Source organism: Aythya marila, assembly GCF_965140915.1.
Source record: "Aythya marila genome assembly, chromosome: 25".
Classification (NCBI taxonomy): domain Eukaryota; kingdom Metazoa; phylum Chordata; class Aves; order Anseriformes; family Anatidae; genus Aythya; species Aythya marila.
The window spans coordinates 986,632-1,009,190 of NC_139066.1; the positions used below are offsets into that span (position 1 = coordinate 986,632).

Consider the following 22,559-nt stretch of genomic DNA (forward strand, 5'->3'; position numbering starts at 1 on the left):
GTGTGTTTAAACCAGATATAAAAAAAAATTCTTTAAGTTTGAGTGTACTGCAGAATGGAGCACAATGACTGGAAACAAAGGATGGGTCTCAGTCACCTTTGGTGATGACATCTGAGCTGCCTTTGCCATCAAGGGTATTCAGCTGGCGATGCTTCCACACTTCAGGAGGAACCAGACAGGAGCTGACAGAGGCAGTGCGAGACCCACCAGAGGATGAGAAGGAATTGGTGCTGTGAAAACGGGCTAGAAACAGTTCTTCTCTGGCAAAGTATGGCTCCAAAGTACATCCAGAAAGAGTCCTCAGCACACTGGACTTGACCTGCTGGAGAAGCCTTCTAAAGGCTTAAAGACCCTGAAGCAACTTCGATGTCAAAGATGGAGAAGATAAGTCCTTTCCTGGCTGATAGCCCTCACCCTTTTATATCCACTCTCACTCCTGGAAAAACTTCTCAGATCCCTTTTTCCTGAACATGAGCTTCAGCACTTGACGGTACACTGTGGCCATAGCATTAGCATTTTAGCCAGCTCTGCCATTATTTCTGTTGGGAATTCAGTTAGCTAAATAATTGCTTTGTTTAAAAAAAATAACAGCTGCCAAATTACAAACATGACTCAAACACCCATTAGCTCGACTACATTCAGTTCCCTAACACCTTAACCAGCAGAGTTGCTGCTGCAAAATTGTATAGCTCATAGAAGCTTCATGTTAATTTTACACTAAGAAGCTTATTCATTTCTGACCACAACTTGAAAGTGTGAAAACTACCACTAGGAATCAAACAAAGCATCTGAATGAGAAGGTCTAGACATCCATAGCACAGGTGTCACCACCAGTCTCCTCCTAGTCCTGCCTATACGTTAGTACAGATTGTACAGAGTTGTAATGATTTTATCACACAAGTATTTAAAACATCGTTATGTATTACATGGAACCACAGGTAGCTCTGCAACCTCACTCTTGCTAAAACCTCCTAATGGAGATGTGAGGACTGGGACCAGGATGGCTGGAAACTACTTTGTACGTTTGGAGAGGACCTTATGTGAGACCCCGCTGTCACCCAAGGAAGCCGCCCTGCACATCACAGGTGTCGCACCGCTCTGAAATCACATCCAGGGTCACGCAGCCACCCGATTTTCACAGGGTTTTACTGCTGGATCCACTTTGTCACAGCAAGCACCTCCTGACAGGCAGGACAGGGAAACCTGACACTTGCCATGAGGCACACAGTGACTCTGGACTCTTGGCTAATCCTGGTTAATGAGGAATTCCCAAAGTGCCTCTTGAGCAATGGGTCAGCTAATCCCATTCACAGACAGGATTTTTTTATACTTAGAAAATTGAAACTGCCTGAAAACAAGAATTTTCCCCTTTTGATTTACAGATATTGCTTTGATGAGGGAAACCATGACATTTGGATATTTGGCAAATGAGCTGTTCCTGTACATTATCCTTAAACCTGTAACCTCGACCAGACATCTGAGAAAAAGTTTCAGACACTTCCATTTAACCAGCTGTGCTGAGAGTTCATTTAAAACAATAAAAAAATAAAACAACGATACTGTAGTAAGTGAAGATTAAACAGCATGTAAGAGTACTGTCTGTAATAAAATGGCAGTTAACTAATTAGATGGATAAAAACTAAAACTAATTCTTTTTAAAAATAAAAATGTCATTGTTAAATCAGTATAAGAAATTGAAAAATCAATAGTTTATACCCTATATGAAAGGCTCAGTATTTTAGACCAGTCCCCACAATGGTGTCAGCATGACAAAAGGATGGGGTGCTTTGTTGTAATGACTGAGGAAAAGGAACAGCAAAACAGGGAAGTCTGAACACTGAGAATACAGGATCTGGGGTGCAATCAACAGTTTCACAGCTCTTCCCAACATTACAGACTTGTTAAGTCACTGAAGAGCATCAGCTGGAGATTTCACCTGCGTTCAAAACACATCAGACATGAAAGAAATCCAGCTACTTCACAGGACTCCTGAAAGGATGCGTGCTGCTTTACAAGACATATTCCCATAACCTCCTGAGCCTCCATGAGTAGCTACATTTGAAAATTAAACTATACTGAGGTAAATGCAAAAAAAAAGAGAATACTTTCTGTTGCTTTTCAGCACTGAATTTCTTAAAGCAAGTTATGCCAATGCTTAGAATTAATTTCAGATGAATTTAGCACCTATCTCCAGCAGTACTGACAGAAGTGGCTAAATCAGCGTGCTCAAGTTCACGTAAAAAATTACCCAGGCACCTAATATAACAAATTCACTCACTGTCCTGCCACCTGCAGCTCCAAATAGGTATTTACCTATAAAGACTCCTTTTTGTCTATCATAAATGAAGCACGGTATTATGAATGGCAACACCCAAATGCTGCATATGATGCTAATCAGTATTGATTCTCATGATAATCTGTTCTGGAGGAGCAAGAGAAGAACTCTGAAGGTTTGTCCAATTGTCAAGACCATTTCTCTACAGAGTTAGTTTTATGTGATTTATGTGTCTGCAATGCAATGACTGCTGTGCAGCTTTTCTGTGCAATCCCAAACCTGCTGTATACTATAAAGGTGATTACTGCTAGTTCAGCTGTACCTCCAAGAAGCTCAATGCAAGATAACCACTTAAGTGTTTAGTCTACGACTAAAACAGATTTTACACAGTGATTTGCAAGTGAGACAATTTGCAGGGATTCAGAGACAACATTTTACAGCTCAAACACTAAATGATCTACTGACACTAGTGGCAGGGAAAACAATTTGAAAAAGGAATAGCTGTATCCTAATTTTACATATGAAGAGCTTGACCTTAAAACATGCTTATGAGATGTTGTAACACACTCAGAATGCCATCTTCAGTGATGTGTGTCCCCAAACATCTATGTTCTAATACGCACATATAGGGAAGGAAAAAGGGGCAAGCAATGTGTGGTAGTTAAAAAGTATGTCCCAAAAATACAGGGAAAAATGATGCTCTGGTATCCTAATAATACAGTGAAGTAACACAGATAGAACTCCAGACTGACATCAAAATGACTTCACAGCAAGTTTCTGATTTGGCATGCTAGACTGAGTTTTCAGCACAATCCAAACAACACTGACCTCTTGAAGTGGCTTGTCAGGACTCCCACCAGCTCTCCAATCCTGTTGTCATTAGATGGCTCTTTACTGAAGAGACAGACTATGAGATCCTTGTTGTCCTTCGTGTGGAAGACCACGAGCTGGTCCTTTCCGTTGGAGACGCTCAATCCTATCAACTGTGAAGAGAAAGCAAGAGCAATGTCATACACTTTGATATATCTTTTACTAAGGGCCAGACCAGCTCTTTCAACCTCAGTATGCCATGTTGCCTTTCAAGTTCTACCTCTACCAGCGAGAGCAGTGCCTGGAGAATGGCCGCGTGCAAGCTCACCATACTGCTCCCACAAGCCAAAGTACAAGTGAAACAATAGCGATACAATAGTTTTTTTTTTGTTTTTTTTTGTTTGTTTGTTTGTTTTTTGGTTCAGGGGAGGTAGTCAATGGTCCCTGCTAAAATTCTGCTGGGAAATTCTGCTGTCTAGGCTGTGTCCCCTGGAGCAGCTCCCGCTAGCAGTGGTGCAGTGAGTCGGTGCCCTTCTGCACTTTCAGCACCGCATGCTGCTCACCAGAGTGCACCAGGAGGGATGAGGCTCCCCCAGATCTCACCCGGGATGACACCACATCACTCAGGGGCAGATCCACAAGCTTGTTTTATTTTCTTTTCAAGGGAAGCCAACAATAACCATCAGTCTGGCCAACAACCATCTCCTCTGCTCAAATCCACAGACACGGCTTCAGGAATGTAATGATAAGCAGACAATACAGGAACAAAATCTACTGAAAGCCCAAACATTCTGATGAAGAATGTAAGTTGCAAACCCCACAAAGCTGTGTTGATTCCAGTATTTAGTCATGGATCAATGTCTTGCTGTTCTGACAAAATAAAGAGAGATTTTTCTCTTTTTGGTCTGCTAAGTAACTGCTACTTGGTACATTAAAGACTTTGTCCTTGTCATCACCCAAAGCAAAAGCAGGAAAAATTTAGGAGTGGCAGTCTAGGTACACAGGCTATTCAGGTGAATATTTAAAAAAAACAAACAAACAAGAACAACAACAACAACAAAAAGCAACAACAAAAAAATCTATGCTAGGGAAACAAAATATAAGGATGCAAAAAGAAAAATCAAGAGGCAAGTACATTTACAAATTGGTGCTAGAGGGAGAGAGGAAAAAGAACGATTAATACAAACAGATACTAGAACAGACATTCCTTGTCCACCAAAGGACAACCCAACTCTTTTGAGTCATCCAGGGACAGGTAGAAGGAAGCCAAATTCTCCTAAAAGCAAGAGGCACTGCTACACTGAAATCAAAATCTCATCATCCTCTTTTTAAAGAAAAAAAAAAAAAAAGCCTTCTATGCATCCCCACTGCCTGTGTTGGAAAGCATATTAGCACAGATAGAGTTGGAGACTATGCAGTACTTTCAGAAGCATGAATCTCTCAGAAACAGCCTAAATCCATATGCTTGGTTTAGTAGGCACCCTGTATTATTTCCAAGAAACCTGTTACAGCTTTGGATGTCTACCATATACCAGACAGCAGCATTGTCCCTGAAAAGCATGCCACAGCCAGCATGCAGAAGTGTGGTGTGTGCCCTATTTTCTAGATGAAACACTACACAAGTTGAGAGTTGCTCAAATTTTGCTGGCTTATTATTGCAGCACAACAGATGAGAGTTATTGCTGATATTCTAGGCGCTGAGCAGAGACCTCCTGCTACCAGTTGCACATACCCAACACAGGTGGAGTTTATTCTCTACCATTCACAGTATTTTAAGGTTACAAAATACTTTCAAAACAAGCTACACTTCATGCACACACATTAACAGCTGCCTGGGTTTATGGTGTCCCTTAAAATTAATTTGCATGCTTAAATAACATCCTGGGAGCACAATAACACCACAGGGACTACTGCCATCAAGGTTTTAAATGTGTACCGAGTATGAAAGACGAGCAAGTTGAAATCTCTGTATTTGAAAAGCCTATTTAAACATCAGTTATTCAAAAGAACTGTGATAGAAGTCCATGAGCCCTTTAAAATGTTCCTATTTTGCCCCTGCTCACGAGATTATCTGAACAAATAAAAATAATACAAAAGAAATAATCGTAGAGAAGGTGCTTATCTCAGTATTTACAAACACTAATATTAGCCCTGCTTGCAGATCAGAAAAAAATCTCAGCAGCCACAGAATTTCCTTTATTATATTCTCCACTGTACTGGGAAAGACAGTCGTAAGATCCTTTCTGCTGCTCAATCATCTTCTAATTCCTTCTTGACATTATCTGTTTCTTTTTTCTCTCCAGGTAAGAATAAAAAGGTAATTTTACAGTGGTACTTCTGAAGCAACTGCCAGAACAGTTGCAAACAAAAATTCCCCCAAATAGCAGCTCAGTCCAGTGAAACAGTTAGGGTTGAAAGGAAAGTTATTGCTTTGTAATCATTTGCACAAAATTACAGATTCCTTACACAGGGTATGAAATAAGAATGCAGAACCTGAAATCCAAGCAGACATACATTAAGGCCTATGCTTAAACCATTTACAAGTAAACATAGCTAAAGGAGATGGGAAACTATAGAGCGATTCCTTCAGCCGAAAACAAGTTTATGGTAGGAACAGACATCAGCTGACTGTCTCCGATGAGATTTCCATGGAAACACCATCCCTAAGGATGTTGCCATGTTGATAGGGTGCTTCAGAAATGCTGATGGCAAGCAGCACAGCTAACAGGCAGATGAATTTCAGCTGGGTTCACCTTTATATGTTAGAAGGGCAATCCATCTTCCCCAGCGAGCATGCACCTTTCTGGTGGGACATACCTGATACACCGAGAAACACCAAGACCAGAGTATTTATTACCCTTTCGCTCCTTGGAAATATGCGTATCAGTTCAAACAATTGTTCTTTCTATGAAAGGGAACAAATATCTGCATCACGGATGGCCACTTACAGCACCTCCCTGCACACTGCCACAGGGCTGCCATGCAGGGAGAGATCAGGCATGCAGAAAAACAAGGCAGTGCACACGAGGCAGCAGGCAACACTTATGCAAATCACTCAGTAACACAACACAAAACACAACCAGAAAAGGGAAAAGCTATTGGATTGCAGCACTGATCATTAGCAGTTTAGCTTAAGAAATCCTAGTGAAAAAAAAAAAGTATTTCACATACTATATAGAAACCAAATACATTTCCAAACTCTCTTCTTTCTGCTGCTCAGAGAGGAGTAAGCAGCAAATCAGTAGGATCAGTGGACATGTCCTGTCACCATGATGTCACCCCTATCCCTGTGCCCACAGATTTTCTTGTGTTCCCAAGGACCACAGTGGAGTGGAAACAGGTGAAAGGAGGACCTTTGGCCAACAGAGCAGAAATCACTACAGCATTTACCAAAGATTGTTTTCATCGGACAAGTTTCCAGGCTGGAATAAGACTGGCACCTGTGTGAGTCACTGAGGGATTTTTTTGGACCAATTCCTCCCATAGGAAGTAACCCAGGAGCTCTTGGTGATTGCTCAGGTAAAGGAAACTGCTGTCAAGAAGCCTAGGGGTAAGCTGGAAAAGCGAATAATTGCAGATCTACAAATAAAGCTGATTCCTATTTATAGAAATTCAAATATTGTCACAATAAGAGACCTATATGCACAGAACATTTATGTGCTTTGCTGCTCCAGGAGATGCAAAGCAGACAGCCAGCACAGGCAGCCCATGCTACAGCCAAGTTATCACTCACCTTGTGTGAATTAATCCTCCCTTTCAGACATACATGTCTTGTGAAAGAACAGTAATTACTAACATTTCTAAGTAACAGACTTTCTATAGGCAACCTACAAATTGCATCCACATTGCTAGGAAGACAATGAACTCCATCCCAGGCAGACCCAGGACAATGGTTTGTTAAGTGTCTGGCTCCTTTTGCAGTGCATTTGGGTTCCAGCTTCTTTGGAGTTAGGAATAGGAAGCTGATGTTTCCAAACATTCTGTACTGCATCCTTCTTGGTTTTTTTTTTTTTTGTTTGTTTTTTTTGTGACTTGGTCTTACTCTGTTACTTGAACGTACAGATCCACCTTTAAACCCATCTGTATTACAGACATACAGGGAAAGCAGGGATTTCTCTATAGCTGAAATAAATACAGCTTTACTATAATTACTCATGTAGCAAGTGAATTGCACTAGCTTAACCATTTTGCATAAGGCAACAGCTTAGAAAACTAACAGTGAGAAATTGTGACGGACAAAATTCTACCTTGTCTACCTGAACTCACCTTGATTCTTTGAAAAAAAATCCACCCACCTTGAAAGAGCAGTCTGCCGTAGATTTTAACAAGTCTGTTTGCACAAGCAAGAGTTAGTCATTTAGCATTGTCTGCTGACAATTTCATTTTGCACAATTAAGTGATAACGTCAGTAGAACAGAACATCAACTTAGGAAAATGACCTGCAGCTGCTAAATACATGGCAGTAATATCTTTTCAAAAACAAGAGACACTGCCATGGTCACACTGCTTTGCTGCAACAGATTTTCTTGTTAGGGGAAACAAGTAAGGCAGGCAAGCAGTTACTCCACATACTGCAGTGGGCAATCAGTGTGCAGCTTTGGTGGGTAACCAGCAAGGACGTTAGAAGAGGTCCAATAAAACCAACATTAAGGATGCAATCTGAGCTAATCGTTCCATCCACATTTGCAGATTAGGTTTTACTGTTACTCTAATCCCATCTTTAGTCTTTCAGCAATGTGGGGCCTGCAAATTTATTATTTCTTCAAATGCAAGCGTCCTAACAAATTTGCGTACGACATTTGCAAGCAAACCAGACAGATTCTGTAGGTTTAAGATAATCACAGTGGTGTTACCTCAGGCTGAGGAAAACAAACAAGCAGTTGAATCCACGCACCAGGATGCTGAAGAGCTAAAAATGAGCTTTTCTCCCAACCCCCTTCCTATCAGTGATAATCTGCTTCTTTGTGACTGGCAGCTAAACTCTGCTACCCCGAAGGCCAGATACCTCACTACAATTCTGAATTTAGCTTTGATAAGATTTACATTAAACATGGACAAATACATATATATATATATAAATATATATATAAGTCAAACAACATGAAGGATCAAACAAACCCCAAGAGACAGAGAAATTGTGTCTTAAGCCACTGTGAAATGCTAGCCCTCTTATGGGGCCAAGATCTTGCAGCACACAGCAAATAAATAACAAAATAGAAGAACAAACAGAAGAAAGTGCAATAAGCAGTTTGTTTTTCAGCTTTTATTTTATGCACCAAAATTAAAAGCTAACGTTAGACAGCAGTGCTTTAGATAATTGCACTTAAGTGTTTTAAAGCTATTAAATACATAAAAACTGTAAACCACAGTCTTTTTCCATTCTGTAGATCAGAAAACGGAGCTAAACAGTAGATGACCTGCCCATGACTAAGACAGCCTGAGATGAGCTTCTCCAGGCCTTGTACTTACATTATAGAGGGGGATGGTCTTCATCACTTTGTACTGCTTCATAGGGTCCATCTTATAAAGGTGTCGATCAGTAATGAAGATTGCTCGGTCCTCCACCTTACTAAAGCGATTGACCTGTAAAGAAGCAATTTTCAGTCACAGTGATCAATGCAAAAAGATGCAGAATAAAAAGTCTGCAGCAGTAGACATGCAAAACTCACATACATCTTCAATAGGTTTACTTGAAGGAGTGAAAAGGGAAGGTTGACCCCATAACCATATTTCATAAATAGAGAAATTGGTAATCTCAGAGAAGCAACATTCCTGGAGTCATCCAGCTGGGACAACCATGGCCTAAACCAAGGACAGATGCTTTCCACTAGCAATTTTTAACCTATGTCCCTGTCCACTGAGCAGACCCCAAAGCCAGGCAGACAGCTTTTGTTCCTACATTATGTATGTGCCTTTGTCACCTCGGAAGAACAATGCAGAACACCTGCCCCCTACAGAGCTAAAAGGGTGTCACCAGGTTGTGTGCCAGTCCAGACCTGACGCATTTGAAAGAGGATGACTTCGACCATCCTAAATCAGATCAGGTCCCATTTCCCTTTAAAACATTTTAAAATGTTTTAAAAACATTTGTGCTCTCAGTGTAGCCAAGCAACTAGCCCAAGAAGTGGGAAACCTGGACAATCATCCTTCCCCTGCCCATTAGTGATGTGTTAGCCAAGTAAGGGCATGCTCCTCCAGTTCTGCTGAAGTTGTGCCACTCTGCAAAAGGAACTGAAGACTGAATAAAGAGGAGCCTGGGAGAGCCAGGTCTGCACGCAGGGACCTGGTGCAACCACCTGGTAGAAGAAAGGCAAGGGTAGTTCTTGGCAAACACAAGACCCAAGCTGCAATGCCTGCAGGCTGCAAAGGGTATTGAACACAAGCCTCTCCCTTGCTAAGCAAGAAATCTGTTCCCCTTTCCAGGGGGTCTAACCCCAAACCCCAAGCTAGCTATGGTGCCCATCAGCCCTACCAACTCCATAACCTGACAAAAATCTGCCCTTTTTATGAAATTAGTGAGGGAAGGGCTGCACAAGCACCACAGCAAGGGAAAGGCATGGTGTTGCTCTGGGTGATGATGAACAGGCAGAACGCAGGGTGAGCCACAAGATAGCTCGGCTGTGCCAGACCCTGGCTGTCAGTAGCAGATTTTTCTATTGAGATGGACATCACTCATCTGGTATTTTAACTTGACCTTGCATTCTGTTAAGGACATGGCATTCAAGGCAGTGATGTCTAAGTATCACCAGTGAGTTCAAGTCCCTCAAAAGAACTTCTTTAAACTGAGCTTGCTGCCCAGCTATGCTCTCTGCTGCTGTTCTGGGAACACAGAGAGCAAAGCTACAACAAGCAGCAAACTTCTAATGCTGACAGGAAAGCATGCAGAGGCATGTGTACCTCTAAGGTTAACTGACCACTGAGGAAGATTGCTGCTGCTGTTAAATCCTTATACTGTTCTCAGGTTGTTTTGAACTGGACTCTGGTCTCCTAATTCACTCCTACAAGACAAACAAGGAAAATCAGACTGTACTTCAAACAACTTCAGTGCTGGCCTCCAGAAAGAGACAAACTTAATTTTCATCTTTACATAGCTGTACTCTCTGACAAAGGTAGGGTATGGAGGAGATGGAGCTAGACTTCTCAGAGAAGTATGGCTAAAGGACAATAGGCAACGGGCAGAAGGTGCAGCAGCAGAAAGTCCTATGGGACATATGGGAAAAAATCTCACTGGAAGAGTGGCAGCTCTGGTGCAGGGCTCACAGAGGCTGTGCCATCTTCATCCTTGGGGATTTACAAAGCTCTGCTGATGAAGAGCCTAAGCAACCTCATCTACTTGAAGACCTGCTCTGAGCAGGAGGTTGGACCACAGACTCCAGAGGTCCCTTCCCACCTCGATCATTCTCTGATCTCATCAGCCTGTACGCTACCAAGAGCACAGATTTCACAGTATCTGAAGTATTCTGACAGTTTCAAGTAGTTCAGCAAATGCATCTTAGTGTTGCCATTGGGAAGCATTAATATCTTAATATCGCCACTGGGCTGGCTCTACAGCTGTAAATTTAAGACCAATTATAGATACAGCTATAATTCAGTGAAGAACCATCAATTGCCTGCTGAGGCAAACTGCTGTATTACCACCTGTAATCTCATCGTCAGTCAACAGCAGCAGAGATTATTTATACATATGTGTCCCAACCCTCATGCAATAATCTTAGGCGTAGTCAAGAAGATGGCTCACTTCAGTTTGTACTCAAAACACTATCCACCTGGGAGACTGCTTGCATAACCAGACACTCGGAAGAAAGGGGCAATAAAAGCCAACACTAGCAGCTCTACTGACAGTGCACAGGGAAAAGAAGCTCTTTCTTATAGTATTCTTATGTTTTAGTTCACGTGGATCAATCCTAAAACGTTTTTTTTTTTTTTAAACCAATTATTTTTAACATTTTTTATAAAGTAAAAAACAACTATGGGAAGACTGAAATGCATGAGCTCACAGATGTTCTGGAAGAACCAAGTGCAGTTGAAAACAGTCAAGTACACAGCCCCATGTCCCAGTATTTTGTTCGAATTCACACAACCTGTTTCTACATAAGAGTTTAAAAAAAAGAAAAAAAAAAAGAAAAAAAAAAAGATTGATTAAGCATCAGCTAATGATGTAAAGTAATAGACACAGCCAAGCACCAAGAAATGTAATTATATCATTTCTCTTAATTCTAGATATTCTGACTTCATGTATATTGTAGGCTATCAATCAGGTCTCCAGCAACAGCATCCCTGATAAATTAAATCACCAAAAATGCTGTCAAATGCCACATAAGCCATAAGTACCTCTGGAAAATTATTGTAAAGATGTGCAACTGTTTATTAAGAATGCACTCATTCAAAGGCTACAAGATACTAACTGACATACCTTCACAATAACATCAGATCTGTGGAAAATACAGGAAGACTGACACTAGTCAACTACTGTTACATATCTCATACAGCTGATGTGATTTTTTTTTTTACAGAAACAGAAGTAGGAAGATCACATTCCCACAAAAAAGAAAATTATATTCTCTCCAGAGCAGTGTTTTATACCCTGGGATCATGGCTTTAGTCACATCTCCTTTTTATACACAGACCATTTAAATCCCTCCCATCCTCCTGCAGCTCATCTCAAATATTATTCTAGGCTGCTGGTGATTTTAGGCTCTAGCAAGCAGGGTTTTTAGAGAAGAAACATGTTTCACTAACATTACAATTAATTCGTCAAGCAAATACTACACAAAAGGAGAATATTTGATGCAATCTAGACTTTCACAGGCCCACTCCCAAGAGGCTAGGTACTAAACAGTCACCAAGCAAAGTCTTTACAGAAGGAAGTGAGAAAGTAGGGCAGAAAGTAGAAAATATTTTTCATCAAGGCAAAACCAGAGTTATCAGTGTATCACAGTCACAGAGATATTTATTAATCAACTGAGAAGTGTAAACAAGGGTGAGACATGATGAGGCACATGAACATAAATACGATTTTCCTAGGTGAAATCAGGAGACTGGAGACCTTAAATATGCTCCACCAACAGGCAGCAGAGTGGCAAAGTTCAGAGTAGATAAAAGCAAAAAATGCAAATCAAAGAGCTACATGACAGCTTTAAATTAACCACACCAACTCAGAAAAAGTAACTGAAGATGATTTTAGACAGCTTTGGATAGAACTTGGCACAAACATGTGAGGCAGCTGAAAAAAAGGAAGGAGTTCATATGCAGTAAAGACAAGCATGGGGAATAATGTCCTGGTTGCCAGGTTCTTACTTGGGATACTGGTAACACACTGGTGTGGAGAAGACAAAGGAGAACATAATGGTTCAGAGAAGGTAAAGAAAAATTGGTAAGAGCCTGGAAAATCTTACAAGCAGAGATGCTGAAAAACTGGAATTACGTTAGGAAGCAATGGATGGGAGAAAAAAAAATAAAATGAAACACTAAATGGCATGGAGAAAGAAGGTTAGGAGTGTGTGGTGCTACTTGTGGGGTTCTTTGAGCAGAGCAATGCAGCTTCTGCCAGCTGTGCTTGGGATTTGCAGCTCACTGGACACCACTCTCCATGGCTTGGGAAGCAAAGGCTTCCCTAAAATCGTAAAATCATGAAAGTTCTATGTTTTCAATGGAAAACACCTCCAATATCATTTGGTCCAGCCACCCCCGACCACCAATGTCACCCACTAACCCATGTCCCCAAGCACCACGTCCAACCTTTCCTTGAACACCCCCAGGGACAGTGACTCAACCAGTTCCCTGGGCAATCCGTCCCAATCCCTGACCACTCTTTCTGCGAAGAAATGTCTTTGCCCTCAAAGCACGTTCTGATTCTGCAATATAACACTACAGCAGTTTTACCAGAGTGTTTCAGACTCTTCCTTGGGTCTACCCACTGTTGTAGCGTTCACACTGAACTATAAATTCAGCTGAACAGTTAAAGAGCCACACCAAAGGGGAACAGCAGCTTATCTCACATGAGAAGCAAATTCTTGCTGCTGAGTAACTCATGTCCTTTTCAGCTCTTTCCAAGCAATTGCTTTGCTTCAGGTGCCTCATGCATCTATGGCATATTTATGTAAATAACACATGTTGTGTTTTTAGAAGTAACCTGTCACATTGGGAAGCATGCACAGAAGAGATTCAGAGAAATGCCAGCACAATTGCAAATGCCGCTATTCTTTTGATTTTGTAGGAGTAGAGACAGGCCTTATGTTCTCAGATACTGATTATACCCTCTCAGAGAACAGCCGTTCCTCGCATTGTGTTCTCTGCACCCTCTGGGCTTTTTTTATTTATATCTTTGTTGATCCCAATGTGAATCAGTCCTAATTTAGCTTCCTGCCTAGCTTATAGGGAAAAATGAAGGTCCAACCCTCAGCCAATAGCAGAAAAACCTTCAAATGAACTTTCCAGGTCTCTGCCACTGCAGGGTGAGAGGCACCAGGCTTTGGAGATGGTCCTCTCGAGGGAGCACAGTGCCACAAATGAAAAGGGAGAAAAACGGGAAAAAAAGCCTTATTCTAAAAAAGGAGAAATTGTTGTTTCCTAGGTGATAAAACAAAATCTGGTGGTGTGCATGAAATATGCATTTGGTTTCCCAAAGCAAAAATCTTGAAAATTTCCTCTGAAAAATAAAGAGCATCATAATGCTCCGTAAAGATGTATTTTTCCAAAGGCCGAAATTACATGCTTCTACCTATACCTACTGCGAGAAAGCAAAGACATGCACATCCCATCAGCGAGACATCAAAGTCTCTTCACAGGCATTCTATAAAAAGAACTACAAAACCTTCGGTCCAAACAGATTCGCTTGCTATTATTCATCTCAAGCTGTTGAAATTAAGACCCCATACACTCAAGATAAAGAAAACTTTAACAGCAGTTATCAATACTTCAAGAGCAGCTCCCTGGCTGCTACAAGTTGCTATTACTTTCTTGACTTCACTACAGCAATGTCAATCAAAAAAAAAAATAAATCTGTTTCAAAGAAGTTAACGGTTAGCAAATATCTTACAATCCACAGCAGATATGTTCTATATGTAAACTTTTTTACATACATGGACTCCAGACTTGTGTCTGTTCAATTTGCCCATTACTTATCCTCTTTATGTCATTTATTTTCAAAGAAAGAAGTGCATCAGACTGCAATTATCTGAAAAAATTAAGGATCAGACACCTAATATTGCTGTTGAAAGACAAGAACTGCTTTACGCATGGTGGAAGGAAGGTATGGCACCTTATTCAAAGGCGTAAAGGAAGTCTAATGTGGGTCCAAAAATAAAACATTTATCTTGACTCAGTGCTCTCGTTACAGTAACACCTTTCTGCCTGACACAAGGACCAGCAGAAACAGCACATTTTGCTCAAAAATCCCCAAGTAAACTGAATCATGATAATACACAACCAATGAACTTGAGTAATCCTGTTCTGTGGACTGATGCTTTGTTGAAGAGCATTATTTAAGCAAAGCAATGAAATCACCTAATAAGTGATCACATTTTCCTTTTTTTAACGCATTTTTCAGTCCCTTGCTAAAGCTTGTGAGAGCCAAGTTTCAGCTGAGAAACAAACAATAACAGTCAATTTGCAAATCCACAACAAACCAGGTTTAGCATAAGAAATTTGACAAACTTCACTGCAGTGAAAATACCTCCCTTTCAAATGTTCAGACCATCAATACAGCTTGTACGTGCTAACATTAAATGCCATACTTGTGCAAGTAATGTGGTATTACATGGGCAATTTAAAAGAGGATAAAGCTAACAAGAAGGAATTTAATGTGTTTTTTTTTTTTTTAAATTATTTAATTATTTTATTATTTTTTTTAAAAAAAGAAATTATCCCTGCCCAATAGCACTGACTACAGTACTTTTTGGGTAAAGAAGCTTTTGTATTTTTTTTTTTTTTTTTTAAGTATTTTGTATTGTAGTTTTTTTTTTCTATTTTTTAAAAGAAGCTTTTTTGTATTTTTGACAAAAAGCACCTTAGTTTTAAAAATACAGCTCAAAATGTAAATTTTTTTATGTGACACAGTGAAAGACAGGCTAGCACTGTTTTCAGGGAAAAGACTATGTTCGTCTAGTCAAAGAATGAAGTTGCTTACAGGCTTTACAGCAATTTTCACTCTTGCTTAGTCTGCAAATCTGAGGTTCAGACTCTGTAAAGAAGTGCATTGGTTGGAAAGTAAAATGATAAATCTTGAAATGTCAAATCTTTGTCTTGTTAGCTTTCAAAGTTCACGATTGTTTGTTTCTCTCCTTTGTTCACTTCAGGTTTACTTGGACATTTCTTGTTCATATGAGGGAAGACAAGCAGTTCACTCAAAAAGTTGTTACATCCAAGCATGGATTTGAAAGGGGTCATTTGCTTTTGAGTTTAAACACAGAGATGTACTGAAATTGCCAGGCTTACATACATCATTAAAGATCCTAGATGCGGGCTTGTCTTCAACAGTAATGCTGGAGTGATTTTATCCATTTGTTTGAGAAGAGGTGCCTCCTACCAGTTTCTTCAAGGCCATTGTATCACTACATTTAGCTATTTTTTCTAAGACAGATCTTTAAGGATGAAGACCAGAAAAGCATTAATGACTTTGAAGACTCAGGCACAGCTGGGTTTGGAGGAGCAGCCATTCCCATGTGCCAGCCAGCTGCCATCCTCTGCTGGCACCTGTCCTACCTGAGCCATATGTAGCCTCCTGCCATGTTTGTGTGTGCTTCCACTGCTGATGACTTCAAAAGCCAGGCAAAGATGTCCCGAACTAACCAGGCAAAGGAAGGATGAAGCCTGACCTCTCTGATATATGAGAGTGACCAACGATTTAACCTTTAAACGAATCAAAAAAGTTGCAAGATAATTTAAAAACCTCAAGACTGCAAGTCTATAACCTCGCAGTCTCTGTGGCATTTCCCTATTTCAACTGAGCTACCTTTTTTTTAAAGCACCCATGATAAGCTAAAGCTTTCTTCACCTCTGCAAGCACTGAAATTTCAGGTAGAAACCTACTTTATGATAGGCAACATCTTCTCTGTCTCCAGCCTGCTTTTATTATCAATAAAGCGGTAGGACACCAATGCAACAAACCCAGGCAGAAAATGCATTTTTCTAACAAGGTAAACACAGTAAAAGGAAGTATAGAAACAAGGTCTGTTTGCATTCTCAAAGATTTCTTCATGCACCATAAGCAGAAAGGAACTGCTCAGATGCTTGCCTAAAGGTAAGAGTTCTGTGCTTGCAATTACTGAACAGAATAAGGTATGGATTTGTGTTTCAAAAATTTGCTTTTACCTATTCCCGTGCAGGATATTGTCCTTTAAAGCTGAATAAGGAGCAAGTGAGAGAAACAGAAGGATTTAAAAGATTAGAAGTTGCATAACAGTGAGCAATATATGTATACCCACTGTGGGAGTTTAATATTATACACACACCAAATAATTCCCCTCACCGTCTCTCCATTCTTATTCAAAATGACAACTCCTACAGTCACTTTGTTAAGAACTTAATATTATATTTTTACAATTATTCCAGTTTAGCTAGAAACAGCAATATTTTTGTTCTAGTTTATTAAATGAATTACAATAAGAATTCCTTTGTTTTCAGCCTAAGGTGAAAAAAGCCAAACTTTTCAAACTGCTGCCAAGATTGTAAAGATGAGGTTCAGATTCAGACTCACCCAATCCTCCTTTAATCCTAACAGCATAAACCAATATCACTCAAACCACTCATTTAATCAGCAAACCACACTCTTAAAGTGAACATGTTAAAAGCAATGGACTACTCCACTGAAATAGTTTTAGCAATAAGAGATTTCTATTTTTATATACAGAAATCACTTACTGTTGTATAAATAATATAAATCACTACCACTTGCAAAGAAGTTTTGTTATAAAGTGAGATTTCTCACTGCAAAATTAATTTTGTTTTACTGTTAAACATAATATCTGCAGAATGATAACGATCACACACATGCTCTACTTCTGGCAAGTGAAGACCGACTACAAAAGCACATTTTTGGAAATAAAAAGCGTATACAAATATAAAGCTCCTGAAAAACACTTGAATATCAGTAGCCCTGCCATTGAATGTCTTTGTCTTTGTAAAAGTCAAAGTATCTTATCCTGACAGACATTTAAAAACAGAATAATATAGATCACTCTAAACTATCCATAAAAAAAATTATGCAAGTACATTATTCTAATTAGTTTTTAAAACCTTTCAATCAATTTAAGGAAACAAAAAAGAACTAACTTTCTGCTATGGAAAAAGTCAGACCCAAGCCAGTTACACAGAATTTATTAATTCCTCTGAAATGAAGAGGTCAGAGAAGCCCCTCAGAAAAATCATCCTTTGGTGCAATAGGTTCAGAATTACGTATCCATCAAAAATCACTTATACTATTCCTTAAAATAGGACTGCTTTCAACTGCCACCTGTTGAAATATCTCCAGCATTACCTCTCCTCACCCTTTGCTTCACAAAATTTTAGCTGCAAGAATTTTCCCCACCCAGATCATGTGTCTGCAGACCACGCACATGCCGGTTACCTTGCGGACGTGACACGAGAAGAGGACGTTCATGTACTTGTCTTTCCGTTTCAGCTCAGTGGCAACAGGGATGAAGGAGCCAGTGGTCTGAGGGTTATCTGGTCTCTGAAAGAGCAAACAGGCACACAATTCTTCTTGCTTACTAAAGAAAGTAATTGCATTACGTCATGCCAGGCCTGGCAGAACCACAGCTGCACCACCGAGTCTAAAGGCTTCAGCCAGTCCCTGCCTCACTAAAGAGCAGGGGAGCATCTGGAGTTTTATGTGCTTTCTGAGAAAACCTTAACAAAACAAAATACTTGAAGGAAGGATGGAGTAAAAGAAGTATTGCAACTTGCCTAGAGAGAATTTTTTCGTTCCTTTTCATTTAATGCTATTTCTTAGCATCCCATTTTATCTAGAATTTCTGCTTTCTGTCTTTCCTAGGCTTGGGAATTTGAAGTGTCAGCTAATGGCACTACTCAGTATCATTTAATGTTGTTTGGGACACTCACTCAAACTAGGCTTTGTAAAATTTAACTTGCAGTACAGTAGAAATCAAAGACCATATGAAACCCACAGAGAAAACGTGAAAGTACTCTCCCTCCCAAGAAACCAATACCCACTTTTTAAAATTTAATATCAAATTTCTACCCTTTTAGTGTTCTGAGCCATAGCCATTGCAGCAGTCCCCTTCTATTTGCATCGATTACTTCACTTGTACTCACCAGTGCAATGTAATTCCCCTCCCATGCTCTTTGTAGGCCAAGATCAGCTCTGTGACCCTTCAGCACTTCCATGGCAGCAACCTTTGCCCTCAGTTGAGGTAGGTCTTTTGGTGGGATGCTCCGGATGAGTTCACCTCCTCTCCACCTGCCACAGAAAGCCTGAGTCAGGTCCACAGTCTGTACCATGCACTATGAGCACTAATTTTGTCAGGTCAGCAAACACGGGCAAGCCTAGACTACAAATGGCAAGGAAAAAAAAGAAGTCCTTCCATTGCATCCCTTCATACAATACTTAGGTTTCCAGCTTTAGGTGACATAGCACCTTTGATTCCTGACAACTTTTGCTGGTACACTTTCCCCTCCCTCCCTCTAGTGCCTAGAAGTAAACTACCAGCACATCTGTGTGCAATAAAGTTTTTGCAAGCCATTTTTTTTTTTGGCTTGTTTACAACATCATTCTCCTTTAATAACTGAATTTGGCCCTACGATTGAAACCTAACCAACTGTAATATGAAACAGGACAGTACAGGACAGACCAGCAATTACTCTACACCATATTCCAGCCTTTAGCAACACCAGATCCCTAAGACTATGGCTGTGAAAAATTTTAATAACTAAAATTTTGTGGTTATAATAACTGAGCTTATTCAGAAAGCAGGATGCCTACCCAGATAGGTTGTGGATGGTTTTCAAGAGACATCCGAGAAAAAAAAAAAAAAAAAAAAAGCTGACCTGATCTGGTGCTGGTGGTAACACTGCATCAAGCAGTTGGCTCATCTAGAGATCTCTAGATGTCCCATTCAGCCAACATTTCTCTTGTTCACTGACTTTCAGAAGTTACCGTTTTTCAAACTGGAATTGTAACTGCTTTATACCCCTCTTGTCTACAATACCAGACTTGCCAGAGGAAAAAGGTTTTAGGTATCAGACACTTCTAATAAATGTATAAAACACCTTTTCTGCATACAGTGAACAGTGAAACACTACTTAATCTATTGCAGAAAAAATGACTTATAGAAGTTTTGATGGAGTCCAGAAGATTCCTTTTCTCTTTCCCCCAGCCTAACACCAGCTGCTCTTTTCTTTCAAAACTGATCAGAAAGGCCAAGAGAGGAGCTGAGGAAGGAAACACAATGTCCATCCTGAGTAAATCTCTGAAACAGAATAATTATTTGCATGGTCAAGAGTACCAGAAGCCACTAATACCTTCATCTTTGATTCCCAGTTCATGTTCTCTACTCATTTTTCCAGCTTTTATGGAACAAGTAGTAATTGTTCAGTCCTTTGGGTTAGACTAAAAACACAGAAAGTTTTATTAGTACCTATGGTAAATCATCTGGAGTGCCTCTTCAAATCGGTGCAGCACTTTTGGTGGAGTGGGCCATTGCACATGCTTGCCATAATCCTTCATTGACCTCACATTGCGAAAGCGTTGGGCAACTTCATGGATGTAGGCCTTCACTTTGTAGCGGCGGTAATACTTGAGTATCGTCAGGGCAGCCTTCGTCCTCTTATAGCGAAGACGAGCCAAAGTGCCCCTCCAAACCTAAGAGTCAGTGGAGAAGACAGTTTTAGCAATAAAAAGGATACATTTCTCTCTTTACTCTTCTATACTGCTAAAATCCATAGATACATAAAATCACAAATTTGAAAGGGACTCTTCTATGCCAATAGGACCCAATTAGAAAAACATCACAAAACGGACACTGTGCTTACCTGCCTACTTAGAAACAATTCTAACTCTGATTAAATGCTAGAATGGGAAAGATTGTTTTGAAAATAGTTTGGGAGACCAGCTGTGTACTGAAAAGCAAGCAATTCTCCAACATAAGTAACATCCTCCAAAGCTCACTTCCAAAGTCGCTGCCATGTTTGCTCCCAAACGTGGAGCCCAAGTCTGCCAGCACTACTACACGCATTGCCCTGGCCTGGAGAGCACTGCAAGCAGAAAACGTGCCATGGTCTGGACTTCTCCTTTGGACCTGCCAGGTAGAGGCACACTGCGAGGTGGGTACCATGACTGTATCTTGTTACCGACTCCTAGCCCGCTTGGCTCAAAGACTCCACTTGCTCTGCCAGGCTGGGCGGGCTGTGTTGGTTTTACCCTGTAACCAGAGAAATGTGTATTCACTCAAGTGCTGCCAAGCTCACGTGCACATCCCTGAGGAATTCGTGAACAGCTGTACGTTGCTTCTAATATAATCCACCACGATGAAGGTTGTATTTTTGTCTCCTTGTAGAATTAAACTGGAAGGATAATGAGCCTCCTGCATACGAAGAGTGCTTCACTACTCACTATGGGCCCTGCTGGAGCATTTATTTCTCTCTTGAGAAACATCCCATAGCACCATTGATGTATATCAAGCCTTCTATTTAAAGAAGAAATAATTAATTACCTGAGGCAATTTGCAACATGATATTCTCTTTATGAAGCTGATGTCAAAGGTTCTCTTGACAGCTTTACTGATAATCCTGAAATTTGGCTGAGAAAAAACAAATGTAGCAAGAGGTAAAGCAGACATGAGGGGGGCTCTTCTCTGTATGTTCACAATTCAAAGAGGAAGTAGAAACTTTGGGGTCCAAACCCTTAAAAGCAGAGGACTCTTATTCCAACTTCTTCCAGAGTAGCCCCTCCTCATTCTGCTCTGGCCTCACTGCCCTTGCATAGGATCTGTCTTCGCAACAGGTACGACAGATCCTCATGGCTCTGGCACAGCCTGGAAAGTCGATTTAGCACCCACTCCCTCACTGGTGCATTTGATGCTCTCTGAAGCATATTTGTTTCCAGCACATGAAAACTGAGTCAAGACCCTACATAACAGTGCCCAAACATCCGATGGTAACGCTGAGACATTCCACCCCTTGCATTTTAGTGCGTCAAACCAACTGCAAGTGTGTAACCTTCAACACTGGAAAGAACTGGACTGAAGAAAACGAAGCATGCAATGAACAGAACAAGTCAACACATATAAGGTGACCCAAGGCACCACACTCCTTATCAGACCCCAGACACCAGCCAGTGCTAGGAGCCTAAGGAAGACGTGGGCATCATTTCAGTGCTCAAGGTGAAGAGCTGGGAAGGCGATGCGTGACACAGGAGAGCAAAAGGAGAGGTAAGAGCAGGAAGCACAAAAATCAGTCCCTGTCACAACAGCAAAATAAATAAATAAATAAATAAATAAATAAATAATAATTAAAAAAAAAAACAAGGAAAAACAGCACAATGTTTTATTGACCAGCCAAATAAATCTGGCAGTAAGACAAAGAGCAAGTTCAACAATGAACAGTGTGGACTGGTACTGAAAATCTCAACACTGTGTGCATATAGGAAAGTGGCAAAACAGTACCTAATATTTTCCTTATTTATGCTTTGAAATCATTAGACAGAGTGAGGGAAAGCAGCATCCTCTGCATAAAATATGTTGTTCTTAATAGTCCCTTTTAGTGTACAATTAAAATTGTAGTTTTTGTTCTACACAGCTTGAATATCACAAAAAAAGAATATTACTATTTAAAAAGCATCAGAGATCCTGAGAAGCTCAGGGCTTCCTGGAGCCACAAGTTCAAACTGACTTGCACAGGGCCTGCATTTTACCCAAAGCATCAAAGGCTGATTTAAGACTAGGATTTCCATGGCTGAGCACGTATCAGATTCAGAAATGGCATGAATTTGACAGAATCAGCAACTAGGATAAAATAACTGAACAACTAAGGAGCATTAAAATAACATTTCCTTTTTTTTTTTTTAAATTGTTAGAGGCATTTAAGTATAGACTAAAGTGTCACAAAATGTTCCTTCAAAGTATATACAGGCAGCAGAGAAGATAAACTGGAAAAAACAACAACCAACAACTTCTTAATTTTTAAGTTCATAAGAGTAGAAATGAGAAACAATGGGTTCTGGGTCACAGCTAATCAGCCTTCTGAACTTCATAAAGGATCACAAGAAAAGAACATAAAATGTAAATTTGCATAAGCTGTTGAAGAGTTTGCAGAGTTCTACTTCTGTCATTTTTTTCTCCAAAACATTTTGATTTGGTTTTAGATACAGAACAATGTCTTAATTTTGCTTCCTTGTGCTGAGGTAGGCATGCTCTTGAGGAAAGACTCTCTTGCTGTGGTTATTTTTCACACCAGCCAGACATCCGTGGAACAAAGGCACTGTAACAGATTGCCCCGATGTTGTATCAGCTGCATCGCT

The 22,559-nt window shown here is 40.3% G+C and overlaps 1 protein-coding gene across 2 annotated transcripts in view; it reads right to left on the minus strand.

Annotated features, from left to right (window-relative positions):
* MYO1D (myosin ID) overlaps nt 1-22,559 on the minus strand; it is a 161,710-nt gene that overhangs the window by 54,630 nt on the left and 84,521 nt on the right. For both annotated transcript variants that reach the window (XM_082779267.1, XM_082779268.1), the window contains exons 17-21: nt 19,681-19,904; nt 18,359-18,503; nt 17,652-17,756; nt 8,555-8,668; nt 3,104-3,258 (exon numbers count right to left, since the gene is read on the minus strand). In XM_082779267.1, the coding sequence (XP_082635393.1) occupies nt 3,104-3,258; nt 8,555-8,668; nt 17,652-17,756; nt 18,359-18,503; nt 19,681-19,904 (743 nt within the window). The remainder of the gene's footprint in view (nt 1-3,103; nt 3,259-8,554; nt 8,669-17,651; nt 17,757-18,358; nt 18,504-19,680; nt 19,905-22,559) is intronic.